Source organism: Lampetra fluviatilis, chromosome 37 (genome assembly GCF_964198595.1).
Source record: "Lampetra fluviatilis chromosome 37, kcLamFluv1.1, whole genome shotgun sequence".
NCBI lineage: Eukaryota > Metazoa > Chordata > Hyperoartia > Petromyzontiformes > Petromyzontidae > Lampetra > Lampetra fluviatilis.
The window spans coordinates 169,524-194,830 of record NC_136311.1 but is presented as its reverse complement, the minus strand read 5'-3'; the positions used below and the strand labels follow the sequence as shown (position 1 = coordinate 194,830).

Here is a 25,307-nt window from a genome sequence, read left to right as displayed (position 1 = left end):
TCGAGTCGGGACGGGGGTTCACCCATCACCGCCCGACCGAGTGAGAGCAACACCCCACTTTTCACTAGCCGGCTCTCACGGACTTTCTCGAGCCTTACCCCCGGCTATCCTGATGGCTCTCCCACTCGTCAAACCCGGACGGGGGTTCAGCCAACTCCATCCGGTCACGAGCAGGAGAGACCTTCCTCAGCCGCTACATAACCCGGGCTCCCGCAACGACCCTGCTCAGGTCACGGGGTCCCCCTTAAGTACCCATTTACAATCCCTGTCACATGACGTCATCCCACTACCCCATGACGTCATCATGCTACTTAACAATTGGAAGGACGTTATTAACCAAGTAAGGGGCCGTCCATAAATGACGTCACACACCTGGGGGGGGGGTCAGACATTTGTGACGATGTGTGATGATGGGGGGGTGAGGGTTTGAGAAATGTGACGTCACATTAAAATGCGCAACTTTAAATAAATATAGACAACACGTTCTACTTAATTAAATAGACTTTTTTTTATAAATGTTTTCTCCTACAACATCAGAGTGCAGCGCCACATTAAATACGCACTACAATGACAATAGTTTAAAGCGATTTGAAGCATGTTTTTTTTTTGGGGGGGGGGCATAGCTTTGTGACGTCATATTTGAGGAGGGGGTCTGACTTTTTGTGACGCCGTGTGACGGGGGGGGGTGGGGTAAAAAATCGTCCAAAATCGCGTGACGTCATTTATGGACGACCCCTAAAGTCTTAACTGACTGTGATATTTCCAACCTACCTGCCTATGTCAGTCATTGTCTATCCACTGCTGGGTGATACAGAATCACCCATCATGAGTCGTGATCTATTCATTGCTAGATACAGAATCGCCGGAATGAGTCAACTTATCCTCTGTTGGTGGGCCTCGCCTATCCGATCTACCAAATGTGAACCCTCCCTCAACGCCTATGACCACTACCATTTCCACGAACGCCACTCTGTGACCACAACTGTGTTAATCCACATTTCCGCGTCTTGATCGCAGGGAGATAGGAGAGCCGCCGACGCCCATTAATCGGCCGAGAAGCAAACTCGCGGTTTCATTTCAGTGCGATTCGCGGCGGTAATTTAGGGGTGGCGAAAAAGTGTTGAAAGTAAGAGACGCGTCACGAGTCGACCTGATTTTCCTAAGGAGTCCTGCAGGAAGCCTGCGCTAGGCCTTCCCGGCGGCAAGTGGACCATGGCAGCGGGGTCGTTACCCAGGGTCGTGTTCGTGTTAGGGCCGCCTGGGAGCGGCAAAGGAACGATTTGCGCTTTGTTGAGCAAGGTGAGAGCGATGGGAACGGCGATTGCGGGTGAGGTTTATGTTGCTTCGGCTGATGTTTCTAATGTTGCTCAAGCTGATTTTGCTGCTGATGATAATCATGTTGCTGCTGTTTCTGCTGCTGAAGATGAGGCTAATGATGTTGGCTGATGCTGCTGCCCAGGTGTTTCCCTATGCTCACCTCTCGGCTGGGTCTCTGCTGAGGGCCTCCAGGTGCGAGGCCGTGCAGAGAAGTTTGAGGAACGGGGACATTGTCAGTTCACACATCACCATCGACATCCTCACAGAGGTGATGGCACCACCATCACCATCGGCAACATCACACACTATCAACATAATCGGTACCACTAATATCGTCAATAAATTCACGAACATTACAAATATAAGCATCAACAAAAACGTTGATTATGAATCAACAACAACACTAACATGATGATCACCAATATAAACATCATAGTCAATGTCATGAGCAGATGACGCCTATCATCTCGGGGTGAAGGGAGGACAATGGAGTCACATGTGGCGTAGGGGGGGGGGCACGAAGGTTCCAGTAGGTCCCAGAAGCTTCTTCAAGAGTCCGATTGGGACAGCTCCGTGGGGGGTGGGGTAACTGGGCGGAGAGGGAGTGTGTGAGTGAGATAGCACTTTGCTCAACTGGCTTTTACGTCTCTGTGGGGGATATTTGCCTTTTTCAGAGTGCAGGTCGGTGGCACATTTGTTAGTACACTGTGCTACGAACCCGGCAGAAGCCTGAGTTCAATTTCCGCTGACAGACAATAATATTGGCGAATGTGTGTCAACCAGTCCTGGGCCCCCTAGGGCGATTCAGCCTAAAATTAATACCTGGTGCAGTGTGTAGTATACATCAGCACAGGAGAGACAAAGACGGCTGAGCGTGGTGCTCGACACCAACTCCCTCACGTGTGTCGTGCTGGCTTTAGGTACTCCTCTCTAACGACACTTTCCCCAACAGCCTATTAGGGCTAATCAGGGGACCCTTTTGTCTGATGGATGGAGACCATGCGTGCTTTACAGATCATATGTTTTGTCATAAGGGATTCATAGAGACTTGTACGTTCATATAACAAAAGTAAGCATTTAGTAATACTTCAATACTAATAATCACGTATATATCTAGGGACGCCATGAATTAAGTCCCAAGACTCTTTTTCATAAGGTTCCTGCCAAGTTTGTAGCAGTAGGAGAGTTGGAGGAGCGATGTTGCTCCTGTGTGATTCCCATTGAGTTATTAGCTGGGGATTTCTCAGCATTTGGATGTGGTTTTGGCAAATACCAAGTACATTGTGTTTGAGTTTAGCTATGGGAAGAGTAAACTGGAGAATGTAGAGGGAATCCATGCACAACAGGGGGAGAACATACAAACTCCACATATTCACTTGCACACACACACTATGTCTTAGAGGCCAGCTGGCCAGGATTGAGAAAAACTTAGCCCAATGTTGACTGCAAAACAGGGGGAGAACATACTCCACTCAATCCAGTCATACAGACATATCCTCATCATACCATTTAACAGACTGTTAGGGCAAGTACTGTTAGCGAGTATCTATTAAGGCCTGCACGGTATACGAAGCGGTGGGTGGCCAGCACCACACTTGGCCACCTTTATTTAATCCGTGGCGTTTTTATGCATTGCACCAGATATGCATTTAATGCTGAGTCGACTTAAGGGAGGCCCACAACCGGCTCAGATAATAGTCACCGGTGTTGGCCGTGAGCGAGAATCAGATTCGGATTTCTCATGGGTTTGTAGAGTAGCGCGCTAACTACTAGACTACTGCGCCACCGCTATTCACAACAACAATAACCGCCTTTTGGCACTAAGTCGTGGTGATGTCACCTCAGCCCTTTGTACCAGGTTAAGTACACTTTGAGGCTATGTGAAGTGTCGAAGGCTCACTGTCAGGAGGTCATGGGACAGACCCAGGTGCCATGGGTTGATTGAGATAATTGGTAGATACAAAGATGAAGATCTCCGTATAGTCTTTAACAGACTTTTGGGGTTCTTTGGTTCTTTCGGTAAAGTCACGTAGATGTAAAAATAATAATAATAAAGTGAATAAAAATAATAAAATAAAATTTATGAAAACAAAAAAACGCTAATGTAGACTAGCCTGGTTCTTAATCGGAGTGAGTGTACTGGCAGTATATAATTGTAAACTATAGCCTGGTTATTAAGTTTGGTGAGTGTTTTGGCAGTCTGTAATGTAGACTGTAGCAATGGTTATTGAGCTGGGTGAGTGTACTGGCAGTCTATAATGTAGACTGTAACCTGGTTCTTAACATCGGTGAGTGTATTGGCAGTCTGTAATATTGACTGTAGCCTGGTTCTTAACCTCGGTGAGTGTATTGGCAGTCTATAATGTAAACTGTAGCCTGGTATTTAAGCTTGGTGAGCGTATTGGCAGTCTATAATGTAGACTGTAGCAATGGTTATCAAACTGAGTGAGCATATTGGCAGTCTGTAATGTAGACTGTAGCCTGGCTCTTAACCTGAGTGAATGTACTGGCAGTCTATTATGTAGAATAAGTCTACATTATACGCTCATGTAGAATAAATCTACATTATAGACTGCCAGTACGCTCACTCGGGTTTAGAACCATGCTACAGTCTATACTATAGACTGCCAGTACGCTCACCAAGGTTAAGAACCAGGCTACAGTCTACATTATAGACTGCCAGTACACTCACCCAGCTTAATAACCATTGCTACAGTCTACATTATAGACCGCCAGTACACTCTGATTAAGAACCAGGCTAAAGTCTACATTAGTGTATTTTTATTTTATTATTTTTATTTTTATTCACTTAATTTTTTTATCAACTTGACTTTACCAAAAGAACCAAAGAATATGAATTCCTGCAGTCACGAAAGTTTTAAGACAACATTTAGACTTTTGGGGCAAATACTGTTCGCGTGCACCTATGAATGTCGGCACGACAGACACACACACAGATGCATGTCTGTTTAGCATTAGAATGTTGCACTGTTAAAATGTTGAGAGTAGTTGCTTCAAAGGTGAAGATAGGGAAAGCCACTATGTGTTTAGGAGAGACACTCAGAACTGGGGGGGGGGACAACACAGGTTTGGATGGTAAACCGTTTTGTACGTATTGTCGGTGAGATTAAAGGAGGACCCTGACTCGCGCCTTGGTCAGTCTGTATTCGATTGATGCTTTACCATATCCACAACACCGTCGTCAACGCCGTTCACCAAATTCTGGTGACATCACCACAGGACTTGTGCAAGGCTAGTTATAGAAGGTCATGGGACAGACTCAGGTGCTCTGGGTTGGCTGAGATGACTGACCAGCGCTCCCCACTGTTGTGAGCGTCGCTGCTATCAAGCATCATCAAGACTAATGTCAACAAAAACATCAACATTAAAAGCACCATCATCATCAGCATTATCACTAACATCATCATCTCCCTCCTATCCGTGTCTCCCTCCCTACTATATCCCCACCCCAATGTCTCCCTCCTCCCTCGTCCTTCATCCTCCTCCCCATGCCTCACTCCTTGTCTCCGTGTTTGTAGGAGATGAGGTCCCTTGGTGCGTGGGGTGGATCCCCACATCCCCGTGTCTCTGTGTCCCCGTGTCTCCGGGGGTTTCTGCTGGACGGATTTCCACGGAACCTGGAGAATGCGTGGAGCTGGGAGCTGGACGTGGGGAGATGCACAGAGACACGATTCGTGCTTAGCCTGGAGTGCAGCGCCAAGGTGCAGACACTCAGAGACAAAAGCAGCAGCCGATGCTGTTGATAATGCTGCTGATGATGATGCTGCTGGTGCTGATGTTGCTGCTGGTACTGATGATGCTGCTGTTAATGATTATGATGATGGTGTCGCAGGAGAGCCTCAGTCGATGTTTGAGTCGATCTCTGGGCTCTTCTGCTCGCTCAGACGATGAAGTCGACATCATCACGAAGAGGTAGCAGCAGTAACATTACCATCATCACCATCAGCAACATCATAATCAGTATCATCAACATCGGCATCATTACCACCATCAGCAACATTATCATGAGTATCATCAGGAACACCATCATCGCTCACTCACCCACCCACTCATTTACCCAACTTATCTGGAATGTCCACTGTGATTGATGCATATGGCGTGGAGTTGTAGTATTTTAAATTTCTAATACTACCCATACTGCGGTGTTAACTGGCGCGGCCTGCCGGATTTGAACTGCGAATCCTCCACAATGAGCAGCGAACACCGCTACCACTGAAGCACTACCACTAGGTCACAACACCACCCCCATTGTGCATGTGTAAGGTACCTCTCAGCCTTTCTAGACCACCAACACAATACCACTGGGCCACGTGATCACCACTAATCAGGTGCGAGGAGAATAATAGCTGAGCTCTGACATTGTATTAATGAGCAAGTTAATTAGTGTGTTGTAAATGGGACCTTGCCCCCTAGGTTGGCTCTATTTGAAAGGGAGTCACGGCCCGTGCTGGACACGTTCCATGAGAGGGGGTTGTTGAAGAGGGTCGACTCGTCCCAACCCACTGTTGAGGTGAGGCTTCGCTCCCTTTCCCCAATACCTCTCCCACCTTCCTGCCTCTCGTGTTGGTGATTCTCACATTACACGCCATTGGCTGAAATACAGAAAACCTTTTTGGACACCCGCCTCTGCTCTAGCAGCCCAAAAGATCGACATCGGCCCTCACTGGGAAGGGATCGTGGGCAACTATGGACGTGGCAATAAACAAACACCTCATTGAGGACCCTACTGTTGAAACACTGGGCTCCTCTCTCCCACGACCACTACGGACCTCGTTCGAACACAACATTTGAGGTGCGCGTTCACCTTCCACAAATGGACGAAGATCAGACAATTGCCGAACTGCGAGTTTGGTGAAGTCCAAACCATTAAATGCGTCACCATGAACACTCCATCCATGCAACATTCTGACTGTTGCTGTGACCCTCACAGCACCTACTGCTGCCTCCTTGGATTGGTTTTAAAAACTTCGAATTCAACTATACTTTGCTTAGTGTGACCCCATAGAATGCTGATTCATTATAACACAGCAGCGCTGGTCAAGGAAACATATCCGCCCATTGAGAGTGACTTATGCTTTGAGCTGACGAGACCCCACCCCCCATGATTCGATTATCACGATTTATAGTCATGATTACATTTTTATAAATATATTTGTTTAGCCAGGTGAGAACACACGAGACAAGGATAGAGTCTCAGGCTCTACATAAAATAAACCTCACCACAAAAATTTTGACTCACATCTCTAATTATTAATTATCTTAATGATCTTAGGATCACAGAGGTCCTGGAGCTCTTTGAGAATGACCTGGATTTGGAGTAAAGCAGCTCCCCCACTGCAGCCTTGCAGGAATACAGTAGAATGCGCTTGTTAGTACTGGACATAATACTTACTGATGTTATAATTAATACTTTTTACTCATGATTTATGTTGACTTTCTATTATTAACGCTATTACCTATACCCCAATGAAGCCCTCATATAATGCTAATATGTGAGAAATAATGCCATTCACTTTTCCAGGAATGCATCTTGAGCGCTAAGCGAGGTTTGCCTGTAATAACTCGTTTCAATACTAGCTTTTACCTTCTGCCGTACGAAAGAGAGAGACAGGGCTCGTAATTGGTTTCCTTTTGGAGGGGCCAGATCCTCGTTCGGGTGGTATAATGTCAATTACAGCTGAGAACCCTCCACCACCCTACTGATGGTGTGGACAGACAAATAACACCTGTCGCGCCATGGGCGAATGTAGTAAGGCCTGATGATTATGCTGCGTGTAATCTCCAGCGCAATGTCGCTCACATGGCATTGTCCAAAAAATGTTTTGCTTACTCTTCATTGCAACCAGGCTTCGTCAAGAAACCAAATAAGTTGGGGCACATTTTCCCACGACGTGACAGCTTCATTTGTTTGGCTGTGTCGTTGGGTGGTGACGGGTGCACTGCTGTTCGCTGTTGATTGAAGGTAACAAAAGCACGAGATCAAATACGTTCAGCAGGCAATAGCAGTAGCCTCGCTCAAGTTTCATAGATGCAGCCACAGGTTTAATTGAAATGGATCGACCGAAAACTAGGTGTGGAGTTGCAGCTTACGTTTTCAACGATCTCTCCTCCCATTTAGTCTTATGTCCATTTTTAAATGCATCGAGTTTTTGGCATCGAGTATCAACTCACCTGGTAAATCAGAATACAGACCACCAAACGGAATGAGTGCTGAAACCCGGGTGCTGTAAAGTTGTATATTCATATTACACGTTTGGGTTACCCAGAACACTCTGCCCCCATTGGATAGGGGAGGCGTAGAATGTAGTGAAAGAGAGCATGTTTGCCGTTGACCCAGAGAGAAGGTTCTTCTGCCTAAGAAGTTAGAGATACTGCTGCTGCCCGATGTTCATATCCATTAAGATACAGGTATCCACTTCTGTCTGTTCTGCAGTTGCCGGACTTGTGCCATATCCCTGTCAGTTAGGTATTATCAGGGTTCTTAATATGCCTTACTTTACCCTGTTAGGCTGACTCCTACACGGATACCCATTGCCCAGGTCCACGATGTGGATGAGGGGATGGACTTTTGGAACCCAATTGACATGATACCCATGTGTAATTGTTTGTTATTCTATGCTCTTCAGTTGCAGGAGTGAAAGGTGGGGGTTGTTATGGCCTTGCCCATTCCTGGCCCAGCCTGGCTATGGGAAATGTTAGTCTATGGACAATGTTAGTCTATGGGCAGTGTTAATCTATGGGCAATATATGTCTGGGGGCAATGTATATATATGGGCAATATAAGTCTCTGGGCAATGTAAGCCGATTAGCAATGTTATTCTATGGGAAATGCTAATTTGTGGGACAATGACAGTCTGTGGCAGGGGTCGGCAAACTTCGGCTTTGGAGCCACATGCGGCTCTTCATGGACTCCGTGACATTATTTAAGGGCCACTGTCTCGTATTCACATGAAATATAGATTTTTTTTTGGACCGAATTCTAAAAATCTCGCTTGTTATTTTTATTGCTGACCTCTGGTCTGTGGTACAATGTTAGTCTATGGGCAATGTTAGTGCATGGGTGAAAAGTGGTGGAGCTGTGTCCTCTCCCAATCGTGGGCCAGCATGGCTTGAAAAGTCAATGCAGAAACACTATCTGGTCGAAAAGAAACCAATCATGGATCTTAATATTGCTCATAAAAACCTAGCATGGTTAAGCAAAGGGTGTTTTCTCTCTGTGTGATCAGGTCTTTGCAGATGTCACGCGGATCTTTGAAGAGGAGGGATGACGTCATAGCAAGCCTCGTTTGCGAGCCCCTATTGAGATGGCTCTCACCTCGGCTCTGGGTTCTGCTGCCTGCGATTAAACTGGGTTTTCAAGTCTAGTGAGTTGGTGGTCTCTGTGGGCACCAGTGATTCACATAGAGACCCACAGACTCACACAGAGACCCACATACTTGCACACTCTGACAGAGACATACAGACTCAGACAGAGTTGATGGTCTCAGCTGAGTTACCAATGAGTGCACAAAACATCCTGACCACATTAAGTATTTTGCGTAACTTGGCAAAATTACAATTGTGAGAATTATAATATTGGTTTGACTGTCACATGATAAGCATCACTCTCGGCTGCACTGGCTGCACTGCTTTGCGAGATTTACGAATGGATTCTTCGTCTCGTGACGCCGAGAGATCGATCGGGATCAAATTGGGAGGGTTTTTTTTACGAGGGGCTGAAGTGTGGGAAAGTTTCAGATCATCTGTTGCCAATCCAAATTTCCAGGGATAGCCACATATACCTCGATATACCCAGATGCTTTTGAGACACGCAAGAGAACAACACTGTGATGTGGCCCAGCATTCGCCACTTGTTGCAGAGGTTCACAGTTCGAATCCAGCAGGCCACCCTGGTTAATACTGTGGATGTGCATATTAACCGCGAAATACTAATACTTTGAACCATCTTCTTCACTCACAATGGACGTTAAAGACTCCGTGACGTCAGTTGCAAGAGCAGTTTGCCATTTTGAACTGGTGCCACAGTCCAAATTTTTGTACAAATTTGAAAAATGCCACCGCAAATTACTCAATTCGGATTATATCTAGAGTAGCAATGATCACCCCCTACGGACAGCATACTAATGCACAGGGACAGCTGCCACTGAGGGTACCCCTCAGCGAGACCACAACAGCAATCATCTCCCCCTACTAGCATAGTTATGCCTGTTTGCAGGTCTGTTGCGGAGTCACCTTGTGCCTCACAGGGACAGCTGGCACTTGGTCACCCCTTCCAAATGTGTTGAGATAATGAGATGCGAGATATAAGCTGCTTGTTGCGTGTGAAGCTTCTCTGAAGCACCCTAGTGTAAAGGAAGGCGGTTCTTCTCAAACAATCATAGTATGTATTTATTATTAAACATCAGTAGATGTGGTGGGGTGGTTGGGTTGAATTGCACTGGTTCTTCAGTTATCCCCCTCCCCTACTACCCCCAGGTTCCCCTTCCCCCCTCTCCTTTGAAAATATAAATGAAAATCTAATGATTCGTTTTATTTCTCTGTGTTTTCTTCGTGCATGGAAATTGCATGTCTCACAATCGTTGCAGAGGAACTGCAGGCCAAGCTGGAAGGCTTTGTTCCCTGTATATTAAGATGTGTTCAGCCAATTAGTGATGAGTGTTCATTGTACATGTAGCAGGAAAGTGGAGTGCGTGGAGAAACCCCACGCCTTCGAGCGGGTGACAACATTCTATCCCATACAGAAGGGACAGATATCAGTTCACACTTTGCACCTCGATGCCCACGGGAAGGGCGTTTTGCAACATTTGTGTGATCCACCAACCCTCTCCTCCACACTGCTGGATTACAGGCGTGTGCCACCTTCAGCAACGTTTCGTCATTTGTGGCGGTGATCCACCAACCCTCGCTGCTGCCTCCACGGTGCTGCGTTACAGGCCATGTGCAGTCGAGCTACCACCGAAATGTAATTCCCCCAGCACCCCCCCCCCCCTCGCAGAATATCGACTTGGAACTCGGTGACGTTTTCATTGTGCATTTATTTTTTTGTAATTTCCGGCGTTATAAAATGAAGTTTGCAAAAGGAATAGCATTGGAAATTAACATCGGTCACACTCAACTCTCACCCGTTACATAGAAGCTCTTAGCCTTGCGCTTATGCACGTGAAACCACTAGTTGAGAAGAACTGCCATGTGGTCATATTGTCTTGGCCCACCATCGATAAAGTGAGTATGTGGACGGCCGAACTGGTAGTTTTAGCTTGACTTGCATGGCTGAGGGCTTCGGTACATACGATGTCATCTCTGCCAGTCATCTCAGTCAACCCATGGCACCTGTCTGTCCTATCACTGCCAGCAGCAGAAAACCTTTGACACTACACGTGGCCTCAGTGCACATAGCCTCAAAGTGCACATAGCCTGTATGTATGTTGATCTTATTTCGCACCGTACATAGCCAACCGTGATAATCATCGGTGTGGGGAAGGACAACAAACTAAACACAAAGCAGTTCTCAAGAAATTAGTTTTGAATCTAGATTTGAAAGTGCGTAGCTCCAGTGGCTTCCAAATATCGGAAGGAAGAGCATTCCGGTATGATGGCTAGCTAAAAAACACTGAGGATGACCGGAGATAATTTTGGCACCGTGGTGACGTCACCGTCACTTAGTGGCAAATGGCGGCTGTTAGGTATGTGTTGGAGACTCCGCACCTGGCCAGTTCATTATATCCTGGGGCAGCGATTACTTATGGAACTCGGAGATGCTTGTTCACCAAGTAATCTTCTGCGGAAAAAAGCCTTGGGCAATGAGTGGCAAGGAATGTGGACCAGGGGATAAAAAAGCAGAGCAAAAGAGGAAGGAGTTGTAACTGGGGACATCTGTGGGTCATCTAATAAAGAGACCTCTGTTGAACACGATATGAGCTGAATCCTTTCATATGTATGCCGACATTTTTTTTTCCGCCCGCACTAAGTTGTCTGTTGAAATCAGGTTTTTTAGCCACATGCAGATTTGAATCTCTAACTCTCATACTTTACATCAAAAACTCAATCGCTCTTGGGTTGCTATATTAACCTATAGAGAATAAACAGAGTGCACGGTATAAAAGGTAATACAAGATCATTAAACAATGCAGTACAACGTTCAATGCAGCTAGGATAATCTAAGTTGCAATGAACAATACCTGTCTATTCGTCTAGGTGCATCTCGGTCTCCTTTATACACTATCTCATTTCAGTACATTTATATCTATTAGGAATTTGGAAAGATAGCGACAAGTGATCACCCTCACCTGAGTCCCAGTCTCTTTGAGTCTCAAGACCCTGAGATCCAGTCTCTTTGAATCTCAAGACCTTGAGACGCAGTCTCCCCAAATCACAAGACCTTGAGATCCGGTCTTCCCGAGTCTCAAGACCCTGAAATCCGGTCTTGAGTCTCAAGGCCCTGAGGTCCGGTCTCCCCGAGTCTCAAGAAAACGAGACCCCATTTCCCTGAGTCTCAAGACCCTGACTCTGTCTCCCTGAGACTCATTACCCCGAAACCCGGTCTCCCTAAATCTCAAGACCCCCTCCTCTACCGTCTACATATCGAGGTCGTAGAACCTGCTCGTCCCTGCCAGGCCCAGCTCGTGTGGCGTGGGTAAAATATTTTGGTTGAGGGACACGAGGAGACACAGCCTCCCCACACAGTCCAGCCACAAAGCCCTGCTTAATTTCAGCGGGAGCTTCTTCCTTCTGGTGTCTCCATCGTTGGTCCCAGACCACCCCAGGAGACGCGATGCCACCTCGAGCGCGGCCAGCGCCAGCGTGGAAGCTGGAAATGAGTTGAAGGCGTAGTCTGCAAAACTCAGCTCCAGGATCTGCTCTGAAAGGCAGCTGAGTGCCGAGAAGGAACAAACGGGGGAGAGAGAGGACTTCTCTGTGGTAGTGGAGGTGGTTGTGGAGTTGTGGTTAGTGGGCGTTGTGTGATTGGGATATGGGTAGCGGTTAGGGTTGCTGTCGTAGTTGTATGCAAGAAAACAGCGTACAACTGATCCCTTCGTTGTTGCTGACGATGGATGTGGTGGGAGTGGTGGTGGTTGTTGTGATGTTGGCGGAGATAGTGTGCATCCTCTTTCTGTTGATGGTGTTTGTGGCAGTAGTTGTGGTGATGGTGGTGGAGATAGCGTTGTTGGTGCTGCTGTTGATGGTGGAAGTTTTGATATTGAAGATGCTGCCACTGATGACGATGCTAGTGGAAGCGGTGATGGTGGTGGGGATAATGATGCTTCCATTTCTGCTTCCCCCAGCGCTCTTCCCCGTGCCGCTTCCCCGCGCTCCCTGCTCAAGTAGAAGGAGAGGAAGTCGGCAGCCGTGGGAGCCAGGAGCCGGAATTTGAGACGGAGGAGAACGAGACGCTCCAGGTTTTTGAGCTGCTGGGTGGTGAAAGCTCTGCCGCACAGATCCAGAAGCTGAGAGGCGCGGGGGGCCGTCACCTCCACCTGTGAAATAGTGGAGTTTTGTGTGAAAAATATCCATTCAAGGAGTCTAACGTTCTCACAGTTGGCGTAACATTAAAGTGCAATAATGTGCATATGTGAGTGAAAATTTATTTAGGGTAACAGTCTAACAGTCGGCTTAATGTTGAATTGCATTGATGTATGTGTGTGAACATCCATTCAGGGGGTCTAAGTCTGACGGTCGGTTGAATGCTAAAGTGCAATGTATGTGTGTATGTGAAAATTCATTCAGGGGATCTAACGGTTGAATTGAATGGGGCAGATCAATGTCGCTAAGCCTGGTGACGATGAGGAATGATGGGGAACATCGATGACATTGGGACGTACCTGCTTGGCGGCAATGTGCAGGCACGCGACGCCCAGCAGCTGGAGGCAGTCGGAGGCGAGCGGCACGCGAGCCAGGAAGCGGTCGAGCAGGGACAGCGCGAGCGACAGGGAGTGCAGCGACAGAGACAGGTGGCGCCGAACGGGAATCAGCCACGACACGAGCACGCAGCGAGACGAAGGAAGCACCTACATGGGGGCAAGGGGGGAGGGGTGAGTCACGAGATGAGGGCAGCATCTAGATAGGGTGGGGGGGGCATGTTGCTTGAGAATTAATCAACTTGGGGAAAAATAAAACGCATCCACGTCCCGACTGGCAGACTAATTCCCACTTGCAGGCCGGTGCTGCATACACCACGGAGGGACGGCTGCCACTGGCTGTCCCCTATGTTAGACTGCAGCATGGAAACAAAATGGTTGAGACGAAATATGTAAAATGCTTTGAGATGTTGAAGCATTTTAATGAGCGCGCTGTACATACAAATCCTTGAATCATCCGCCAAAATTATTTTGTAATGAATTATGTGCTATGAAGAAGGGTTGCCAGATATATAACCTATTGCATATATAATGATTAATTATAAAGATTAGAGGCAAAATTATGCCCCAGTAGGTGTTACAAATAGTGCGGTCCCAGTTTTTAAAGATGGGTCCCCCACGAGGGCATCATCCTAATCCTGGGGAACTTGTGCTGTGGTCCAGGCAGTTGTAATGATGTCGCATAGTTACATCTCTGACCGGCGCTTTACCTGGTCTCAGACTCTAGATTGCTTTTCGCACTGCTTTAGCAGATGGCACATCAGACACAGGGAGTGCCTACTTCCTCAAAAATTTGAGATTGTACAGCCCTCACAGGGTTACCCCCACTCATACCGTGTTCAATCTTGGTATCTGGGCTATCTCACTGCTATCATCAATTCTATCACCACCACTACCACCAATACCATCATCACCATTACCTACACGACCAACATTACTATCAAATCCTTACCTGTATTTGCCTCTCCAGACATCTCGTGGGGTGGAATTCTCGCTCCACTTCACGCTGGCTCTCAAACCACTCTATAGCATACTCATCATCATTGACATCATCATCTACAGCAGCATCAGTAGCAGTAGTAGAGTCTCTGCTCTTTATCTCTGTGTCTTCATTTCTCCGCATCCCCGTGTCTCTTGTCCATGTCTCCACATATGTTCCGTGTGTCTCTGTATATCTGTGCTTCTGTGTCACTGTGTTCATGTGTCTCCGTGTCCCGGTGTCTTCGTGTCTCTGTGTTTCCACATCTTCTTGTGTCCGCACTCGTTTGGCTTGAGGACCCAAATCTTCACGTGGACAATGGATTAACATGGCCACTATGAAGACAGAGAGACAGTTTGTGACGGACCGACATGAAGACAGTGAGACAGAGATACAGTAGATCGATTATCCAGCTTCCAACATTATCTGGTGGTCCCAGGCCAGTCCGGCAAAACCAGCATGCAATCCGGCGATCACCGGAAACCACTCCAAAGGAGCATGTGCCATTCCGGCGATCGGCACCATGTGTGTGACAAAAATGAATAGCTATGTTTGATTTTAGTGTCAAACATATACAGTACATACACTACATACAACTTAAACAATGAGCATAATGCACATACTGTATATACATGTTTCATGACTAATAACTTCTAAAAACAATATACAGTACAATTCGAAGAAGAAAACTGCGTGTAATACGGCATTCACCGAAGCACCGGTTTAAAGGCTGCATCAGTCCGGCGATCGTCAAACACAGGGTCATTGAAACAAGAGCGTTGTACTACGTACATCACCACATGCAGAATCTTAGAGATTGGAGTGGTAAGTACGGTACAGCAAAGAAAGACCTTTTACAGCATTTTTGTCTATTTGTATGGTTTTTTTGCCAATTTTATACAGTAAACATTGAAAGAACAAAAACATACCAACAAAAAACATGTTACTCAACAATGTGCAAAATAAGCTTTTAAATAATGTGATTATCTGGAATTTAAAAAAAACGGCGCCCCTATCTTCCCCTAAGCCACCGGATATAATAAATAACACTGGTCAACAAAAAAAACGTTTTTTTTCTGGCCTGGTATTTTGCAGCTGGTTTAGTCTAATTTCAGGGTGCTGATTCCAAATCTGATCTCAGATTTGCTCTATCACATCTCATTTTTATGCTATCGGCATACCCCATTTTCATTGATTTTACCCGAAATTAACTTGTCACTTATGATTGCAAGTTGTTGCGAGTCAGTGACTGCTTTAGTGTTAAAATATGGTGCTGTATTTTTAGGATAGTGTGTTTATAATATCATTTTATGTAGATATCCACATTTATTTAATATTTTTCTTCTGCAGTTTTTATTGAAAATGCAATACTTGATATCTCAAAAACCTGATGTGATAGACAAAAACTGATGCCAGATTTGGAATCAGCACCCCAAAATTACATTGAAACCGTTGGAATACCTTATGCCAGAAAAAGTGTGTTGACCAGTGTAATCTATTGTGTATGGATGCAGAGGCAAATAGACAGAACCAGTGATGGAATTATCAGGTAGAAATGTTATGGTGATTATGTTGATGATTTAATAATGGGCATATGGACATGAGAGATGACACTGTTTAACGGGTTGATGTCCAGTGTGTTCAACTAGAATTTTGTACTTACAAAGTAAAGCCCACTGAGCTACTGGCCCTTTTTCACAGGCTACCTGGCCACACAACAGTTCATCGCAGTTTATATCATATGTGGGAATTTATAGGAGCATCCAAATAATCTAAACACATGTTGATTCTAAATATGGCAGGCAAAACTGGAGGACCTGGAGAAAAGATCCACGCGACCATCATGGGGAGATATCATGCGACCTCAAAGTATACAGGCGTCAGGGTCGGGATGCGTGGCCCACGAGAGGTACCAGTTTTGTTAACCACCTCGGATAGAAATGACATCAAATGGGCAGAGAGTGGGATCCGAGGGAACCAATGGTTAGAGAGTCAGCGAATAGCAGGACCTGGGAAGCGTCACACACTTGCAAATGCTAATTACACTATGGAACACGATTTTTGTTCCTGGGTAGTGTTATTTTCTAATTGATTATGCCTCAAAAGTATAGTAAAATGGCTATTATTCCCCACAAACTTTTCTTTTGTGACCAGGACTTTATGTGAAGGAATGACACATGCACACGTTTTCTCATTGAACATAGGTAAATGTAAAAATATCACTGTCCTGGTCACAAAAGCAAAGTTTGTGGGGAATAATAGCCATTTTCTGTACTTTTGAGGCATAAGCAATTGGAAAATTACGCTACCCAGGAACAAAAAAAATGTTTTTGTTACACAGTGAATTAATTATCAGACTTTGGAATTTTTTGGCGATCGGTGATATATTATGTGTTAACGGAGTGCGTACACTATTCGACTGAAGATTGTAGCAAATCTGGGAGCGAACACGATCTAGCAGACACAGGAAGCATGCAAGCTAGTGCAGAAAGAGAGATTGGAAAAAGTTGAGAGTAAGTGAGCACAGAAACGGGAATCACTTAGCTAGGGACCAGCAAGGGAGATAGTGGACGCCAGCGTTAACCATAAGCATACAGAGTGTGAGCTAGGTAGATACTGCAGTATTTTAAGGTTATTTCAGTTTTTATTGTTGGCACAGGTCAAATCTATTGGGCAATGAATGCTAATTTTCGATGGGGACCTGGCTACTATAGCAAAAAAAACGTGAAAATATTCCAAAAACTTTTTACACAACCAATGTCAGAATGGCAAGGGCCATTCAACCAGCACAAACAATACAAGAGAACGCATCGCATACAAAAACATTACTTAAAGTCGACAAAGTAGAGCGATAAGTAGGAGTCAATCAATATCGGTATTTGCGATAACACGAAATCGACACGTAATGTTACACAGACGATACATTGCTGATATCGTCAGGGAGCATAAACCATCACGCGAACTCCGATAATCGCAGCAGCGTTTGACTCGCCATCGAACAAAGACGGCTATCGCATCGTGGCCATCTGAACGCGCTTCCTTCTGATATGAGGAAGCCACTGGAGGTATGCACTCTATACTCTCTGGTTCTTTCGGTAAAGTCACGGAGATAGAAACAATAATAAGAAATTCGTTTACAATCTAGAGTGCATAGAATCTTGATTTGAAGCTTTCGTGACTGCAGGAATCCATACTCTTTGGAAACCAATTTCTTTAAAACTGCTTTTTGTGTTTAGTTGTCATTCCCTGCAACTCCAATTAGCACGGTTGGCTACATTGCAACATAAGTTCAACATAAATTAGAGATTATTATTACACAACATTGATACACCAGTTGGTTAGTACAATATTGACACGCGTTGTTTCAGCCACTATATACATTGAATTGTATAAGATTAATTGTTGAAAGTCGAGCTGAATTCTGGACCTTCTGGATTACAATCACCAGGGGACAGGGAGACAGAGACGTACAGAGACAAGGGACAGAAACACGACAGTCATACATTCACACACGCTTTTCTGGAACCCTAAATCTCACAGAAAGCCAAAGATCCACCATGTAGCTTCCGCGGAATATTGGGGCAAGTGCTATTTGCGAGCACCTATGAAGGCCAGCACTGTGCACTTATGAAGAAGAGGTGGTGTGGCCAGAACCATGCCCGGCCGCCTTTGTCTCCCCCAATGCTGATGTTTACACACCACATCAGTTCCTAATGTATGTATACGTTAGCGTAGGGGAGGACTGAGACCGGTTCCGATATCAATAAACACTGGTGTTGGTTTGTAGCGCAGTGCGCTTAACGGCTGCTGTTAGCGAGCACCTATGAAGGCCGAGACGAGGAGGTGGGTGGCCAGCACCAGGTACTCATCTGAGGCTGAGGAGACCCAGGACCGGTTCAGATAATCGCCACTGGTATTGGCTGTGAACGGGAATCGAACTCGGGTCACCGGGTTCGTTGCGCAGCGTGCTAACCGCTACACCCCCCACCCCCACATAAACAAAGACAAAGGTCGCCCCTATAGTTTTCACAGACGGACGCTTGTGTTGCGCCCGAAACGTCGTGATTGATTTTATACCTACGTGACTTTACCGATAGAACCAACGAGTATAGGAGCAAGTGCTTTGAGCGAGCACCTATGAAGGCCTGAACGGCACACGAGGGGGTAGGTGACCAGCACCATGCTGGTGTACACAGATACACTACTGTATATATACACACACACGTATGCTGTGAGTTCTACTCTCCCATGTACACACACACTACGCGTACGTACACAGCTCAACTGTCCCATGTACACACACTATACATAGTACACTGAGCTCTACTTTCCCATGTACACACACTATACATACGTACACTGTGAGCTTCACTGTCCCATGTGTACACACACACTATACATACGCACACGGTGAGCTTCACTCTTCCACGTACCCGCACAGCACACACTCCACACTTCTCACTTTATACTCGCACGGGGAGGGCTCAGCCGGTCAGGTGACGCGGCAGCGGTCTCGCGCGCGGCTTCCCGCGCCCGGCCCGCGCGGCGTGTTTTGGTTTCCATAGAGACGGGCCATGTGTTGGGTGTGTCAATGTGTGTGTATGTGTGAGTCCAGATCTGAACGTATTTCCATCAGTGAGCTCCTTCGGCGGGCAAGGCTGCGTTGGCTGGGTAATGTAACCCGCATGCTCAGCCACCAAGCAGAATCTGTTTAGCCCAGGGGTCGGCAACCTGCGGCTCCGGAGCCGCATGCGGCTCTTTTGAACCTTGACCGCGGCTCCGGGGCGGATGCTAGCGAGGGGAGGAGGCGCACTGTGACACCTGCTCTGGCGTTGCCGCTGCTGACAGGTCGCCGCTCCGCTCCACACTGCCCGCCCGGTGACAGGCAATAACGTTGCCGTTGCTTTGTCACATGTTTGGAAGAAGTAAAAACCTTCCTGGGCAGCAAAGAGCTCACCTTTGCTGAGCTGGAACAGCCAGAGTGGCTGGAAAAATTACATTTTATGGTAGACATGACAGCACATCTAAACACGCTAAATACAACCCTTCAGGGGAAAGGAGGCACAGCCCTGCACATGCTGGAGGAGGTTTTGGCATTCGAGCGCAAGTTGACAGTGTTTGTCAAAGATTTACAGAGAGGTACACTGTCTCACTTTCCCTCTTTGAGAGAGTTCAAACAAAGTCATGATACGATAAATTTGGAATATTTCAAGTCTGCAATCACCACAATGCAAAGTTCGTTTGGGAAACGATTCTGTGAGTTCAGAGAGGAAAAAACGACATTATCCTTCCCTGTCACTCCCCTGGCGATCGATCCATCCCTATTGAATATGACTGCATTTGCAGGTGTAAGTCAACCTGATCTTGAGATGGAACTGGCCGATATAGCCGACAAAGATATATGGGTGTCCAAGTTCAAATGCTTGACCGCTACTCTTGAGGATGTTGCCCGTCAGAAGGCCATTCTGGCTCAGAATCATAAATGGAGTGATATTGAAAACCTTCCCAAACAGGACAAACTTGTATTCGAAACATGGAATGCCATCCCCAACACTTATATAAACATGAAAAAGTATGCATTTGGAGTCCTGTCGATCTTCGGCTCCACATATGTATGTGAGCAGGTCTTCTCCAACATGAACTATATTAAAAACAAACATCGATCACGCCTCACAGATGACAGCTTGCAAGCCTGTGTGAAAATGAAGGTGACGTCTTACAGCCCTGATGTGCAGACACTGTGCACTGAGGTTCAGGAGCAAAAATCCCATTAACCAGGTAATTTAGCTATTAATTTGCAAAAAATATATTTTACATTGTTAAGTGAAAAAGTCCTTTTTTTATTCAGATTGACAGCTGACTGCACGATCCTGTATATAGCAATAAGGTAAGAAACAATATATGCAGTGTTATATTTGTTTTAAATGTTGCAATGGTTTTGCGGCTCCCAGTTTATTTTTTCCTTCGGAAACGGGTCCAAGTGGCTCTTTATGTCTTAAAGGTTGCAGACCCCTGGTTTAGCCGGTTATAGGGGTCTAAACGGGCGTGGACAAGGGCTGGAAAAGAGATGTACTGATGCGGTGGTACAGGAGGATGTGGAGCCTAGTGTGTTTGTCAAAGACTGGTACCAGCGGTGTCAAGATCGGCCTCTATGGAAGAGGCTCGTGAAGGACGCTACTGGGCAGTTGGAGGTGGCGAATGGCGAGTGTTGTGGCTATAATGTGATGGTTATGGATGTAATGTGGAAGTTATGATTATACTGTGGTTCAGTGACGTGCAGTGAGGTCAATGGCTGGGGAGGCATTGGCTAGTGTCAGAGCCAGAGTTAGGCCTCGGCAAGGTAAGGTAAAAGTTAAAAGGTAAAAACAACGAGCCTACCTTTACCCTACCTTTTACCTTACCACAATACAATCACTACCCTTACCTTTTACCCTTCAGTAGGTAAGGTAAAAGGTGAAAAGCAACAAGCCTACCTTTTACCCTTACCCCATACAAATTACCCGATTACAGCGTAATTACTAGGGGACTACACATCAACAAGGTTTATAACGGTAAATACTAGGTAGAGTGCTTTATTAATGTAATGCGGGCGTAAATGGGCGGGCCGGATGTGACGATCCGAGAGGGAGGAGTCAGGGTCACGTGGGGGGAGATGGTATAGCGGGAAGACAGGAAGACATCTGGGTCAGTCGGGGGAGTGAAGAGTGGAGAACACGTTGGGTGGTCGCCGTGCCTCAGCCTGGTGGCTGAGGGGCTCATGACGGCGCCAGCCAGCGGGGTGGAAGAGAGAGTTGGGGATAGAGACAAAGAGTGGCGAGATCGCCACAGAGGCCACGCAGGGCAGAGGTTGGAGAGTGGCGAGATCGCCACAGAGGCCACGCAGGGCTGAGGTTGGGGAGTGGCGAGATCGCCACACACGGTAAGACTTGGCACCGTCGGCCAGCGGTGACCAAGCACGGAGGAACGACGGGCAGCGGTGGAGCTGCAGTGAGGGCAGCGGTGGAGCTGCAGTGAGTGCAGCCGGAGGACTGTACAGGAGTCTGCAGCGGAGCTGCAGAGGTGTGGAGGCTACGGGAGCGAGGGCAGCTATGGAGCTGCCAAGGGGAGAGCTCTGAACGAGGGCCGTGTGGGAAAAGTGTAAGAACCCGAATAAAGGACAACGGAGACAGACCCAGGATCGAGTCCTTTATTACACTGGTGTCAGAAGTGAAACGGCATGTCAAGACAGCTCAGAAGAAAGAATATTCCTGCGCCATCATCTGCTACATCATCCGACTTACGACGGAGACAGATGGCGGCGCAGCTGGAGACCTTGAAAATCGTGCTGGCGCAACTGTGTGAGCTCACCACGCTGAGGACGGCGTTGGGGGGAGCCGATGGTGGTCTGCAGGCCGACGCCTTGCCTGCGCTGCCAGCGCCATCTGCCACGCGGCACGAAGACGCCATCTTGGGCGTGGCAGGGGAGAAACGGCGGGAAGCCGCCATCTTGTCTTCACCGCGGCGGGGAGACGCCGCCATCTTCAACATCGCGGCGGAGAGGCAGCCTTGCGCTGCCATCTGGTGGTGCCGCGGGGAGAGCAGCCTGCTGTGAGCTGCTGTTTTGCGAGGAGGAGCTGCGAGGAGAGGACGACGACGCTGCAGCTGCTGGGGCGGGAGCTCTCCCGTCCTGGCTCGGGAGCGAGACAACGGAGCAGTCAAGTCATCGTTCGAGTTCTGCGAGGCGTCTCAAGTTACCACCCTGCTGTCCTCTGCTTGCTGCAGCCCCGGGCGAGTCGTAACGATACGCACCCGGCCTTAACACACACCTCACCCATCTTTCGAGGGCCGGGGGGCGATTTTTCTCATGTCTCGAGTGTGCGGAGCGCGGTTCAGGCTGTGAGTGTGTGTGTGTTGAGGATGGACGGAGAGTCTGCTGTGCTTGCTGAGTGTCAAATTGTGTGTGTGCGCTGCGGTGTGGAGTTGTTATCTTGATGGCGAAGTTAATTATTAACTCGGGAGCGTCGGGTATCCTGCGCTGTACCATCTCGTGGGTTACCGTGTGCGATGGGCTTAATTGAAAAATATTTTTTTTTTGTTGTATTGTGCTGCGAGGTGCTATGTGCGATGTGGTTGTTGCAAGAGAGAGAATATTTGTGTTGTTGCTGCAATGTTACGACTGGATTAATGGTGTGTTGGTTGCCTGCAGATCTGCTTGCTATTGTGCTTAAATGTACGCGTGTGATCGCGATATGCTGACTGCATGTGCTGTTTACACCGTTCTGTACGGTTACGGGGTGCAATGCATTGGTTGACTATTGCGTTTGGGAGTGTTATTAATTGTGCGTACCTGTTGGAAAGTGGTAACAAATTCGAGGGGGACCCAAAAATTTGGTTGTATGGGTGGTTATGCACACGAGATTGCGTGTATATTATAGGTAATTGCGCTTTTTGAGAGAGAGAGCGCGCGATGAGGGTGCGCGATGACGCCGTTGTGGGTGGCTCAGATGTTAATGGTGATAGGGCCGTAAATTGGCGCCAAGTGGCGTCGCTCATTCGGTTGATTGCATGCAGCCAGGGGTTGCTTTGCGAGTTGGTGTGTGTAACCAATGTGTTTTGGTAAAATATTGGTTAAAATTTCCCTGAAATGACTGCTGTGCGCAGCAAGCTGGGGCTGTGCGTCTATCATTGGTGGGGTTTTACAACGTGACGGGGGATGCATCTTGTGACCCCCAGCAAAGGGAAGCTGGGGTGCACGCACGGGGAAAACTGGCCACGTGTTCGCACGTTGGGCCGCCATTTTGCGCGCACGCGGGGTATGGCGACGATGCGCTTTGCGCAAGTGGCCGCCATTTTGAGTGCGCGCGAGATATTGCGAGAACGCGCTTGGCGAAGGGGGCCGCCATTTTGAGCGCGCAGGGAAAAACCTCGGTGGGGCAAATATTCCATCTGTTATGCCTGCCATTGTTGATTGGGTGATGCACGAGTGGTGGTCACGTCGGCCTATGGCTGATGGCTGACCTGACAGCCCGGAGGCGAAACCTCCGTGGTATGTCTCAAACTAATGGGCCGTGTGCTCATATGGCTCGGGGAGTCATGGTTCAGTTGTGCGGTGGCAGACTGAACCTGGTGTGCCGGGGGCTCACGGGATTTGGGTTAGGGCGTTATTGTCTCTATAAGAGAACATTACCCCGTGGGGGGGGTCGTTGGTGTCTGGCGTTGCCGAGGGATTGATCTTCCCTTGGCTATAAAGCGGCAGACTATAAGAGGCTGGTGTGTGTCCATCGCTGATGGGATAGTAAGGGAGGAGCATGGCCGAGTGCTGCTCATCCCCGAAATTGCACTAGCCGAGAGTATGATCAGTGGATGTTGCTGTGGTTTGACGACCACGGTGAGGGTTAGGGCGAGTTAAACGTTACCGCTGGGGAGCGTGGCTCTCTCCACGCGAGGGTGTGCGACTGGGGGTTTTGTTGAGAGTGACCGTGGGTACATGCTGTGTACGTGAGATGTCTGTGCTGGTCCTCAAGGGAGGACTGCTGGTGGGCAAGAGCAGGAAAAAAAATGTGTTGTTGTTGTTGTCACGTGTAAATAATATTGTTGTTAAAATGTAAATACTGGGGCATCCATCGCGTTTATTTTGGGTAATTATTGGGGTTTTCTTAAACGGGCCGGAATTACATCATCTCCACTACCCTGGGGCCGGGTGGCTGTCGTGTACGACATGCGGATGTGCGTTGTTGTGCTGTGCCTCAGGGGATTCGATTCTCCTTCTCGTCACAGATCTTCGGCGCCTGCCACACTGGATGTTACCTGGTCTGCTAACTGGATGAGGACTTAAAGGAGCAATTGAGCGCCCGTTCGTCATTCTGCTCTACCACTTGCTCTTTGATGTTGGACTTGAGCCGAGCGGATGGGACAACAACATGGACACGCTCTAAGACACCACATTTCTAGGTTGTGCGCGTGTGCCATTCTTGCATGTCGGTTGCCGTTGTTGTGCTTTGTGCTATTATTATTCTTGTTGTTCTGTTCCGGTTCCTGATCCCTCCCCTTTCGTTACTTGTGTTGTTGTTATAATCTCCGTTGTGTCTGGGGGACTCCTGTTTGTGATGCCTTCGCCCGCATTATTTTGTTCTGTTTCAGCCGAGGACGGCTGGAATTTTCTCTACGGGGGAGGGTGGTGTAATGCGGGCGTAAATGGGCGGGCCGGATGTGACGATCCGAGAGGGAGGAGTCAGGGTCACGTGGGGGGAGATGGTATAGCGGGGAGACAGGAAGACATCTGGGTCATTCGGGGGAGTGAAGAGTGGAGAACACGTTGGGTGGTCGCCGTGCCTCAGCCTGGTGGCTGAGGGGCTAATGACGGCGCCAGCCAGCGGGGTGGAAGAGAGAGTTGGGGATAGAGACAGAGAGTGGCGAGATCGCCACAGAGGCCACGCAGGGCAGAGGTTTGAGAGTGGCGAGATCGCCACAGAGGCCACGCAGGGCTGAGGTTGGGGAGTGGCGAGATCGCCACACACGGTAAGACTTGGCACCGTCAGCCAGCGGTGACCAAGCACGGAGGAACGACGGGCAGCGGTGGAGCTGCAGTGAGGGCAGCGGTGGAGCTGCAGTGAGTGCAGCCGGAGGACTGTACAGGAGTCTGCAGCGGAGCTGCAGAGGTGTGGAGGCTACGGGAGCGAGGGCAGCTATGGAGATGCCAAGGGGAGAGCTCTGAGCGAGGGCCGTGTGGGAAAAGTGTAAGAACCCGAATAAAGGACAACGGAGACAGACCCAGGATCGAGTCCTTTATTACATTAATATAGAATATTCTCTATGATTCCAATTTTACACGCTTTCTATTAACTCACTGTCTGTTGTCGTATCCTCAAATCTTGCAACTCAATTTTTACCCACTTCCTAATGTGCTATACTTATATCATACTGATGACAATACTATATTCTATCATTAAACAAATATATATTTCTTAACATTCATTTTTTTATGTTATGTTTCGGCTTGGGTCTAATTGTCCATGGTTAACTGACGTTGGCTGTAAATCACCACGGTCCCTTACGTTATGGCAAGCTTCGGGGCCACTTCCTGGAGTCGTGGAGTTCTGCCATTACGAGTACATTTAATAAAAGCGTGTTTTTTTTAAAGTTTATTTTTTATATTA

The 25,307-nt window shown here is 47.6% G+C and overlaps 1 protein-coding gene across 2 annotated transcripts; it reads left to right on the top strand.

Annotated features, from left to right (window-relative positions):
* Nucleotides 1-886: 886 nt before the first annotated feature.
* On the top strand, nucleotides 887-24,028 carry LOC144945187 (UMP-CMP kinase-like). Of its 2 annotated transcripts, XM_078873476.1 has the most exons (9): nucleotides 887-1,299; nucleotides 1,460-1,585; nucleotides 4,857-5,039; nucleotides 5,171-5,250; nucleotides 5,752-5,848; nucleotides 10,187-10,300; nucleotides 12,621-12,734; nucleotides 13,179-13,367; nucleotides 23,929-24,028. In XM_078873476.1, the coding sequence occupies exons 1-9, from the start codon at nucleotides 1,213-1,215 to the stop codon at nucleotides 23,968-23,970; spliced, it is 1,032 nt and encodes a 343-aa protein (XP_078729602.1). In that variant the 5' UTR covers nucleotides 887-1,212; the 3' UTR covers nucleotides 23,971-24,028. The 2 variants fall into 2 exon arrangements, with proteins under 2 accessions (XP_078729602.1, XP_078729603.1); XM_078873477.1 differs by lacking the exon at nucleotides 10,187-10,300 and having other exon boundaries at nucleotides 889-1,299.
* The last annotated feature ends 1,279 nt before the right edge of the window (nucleotides 24,029-25,307 follow it).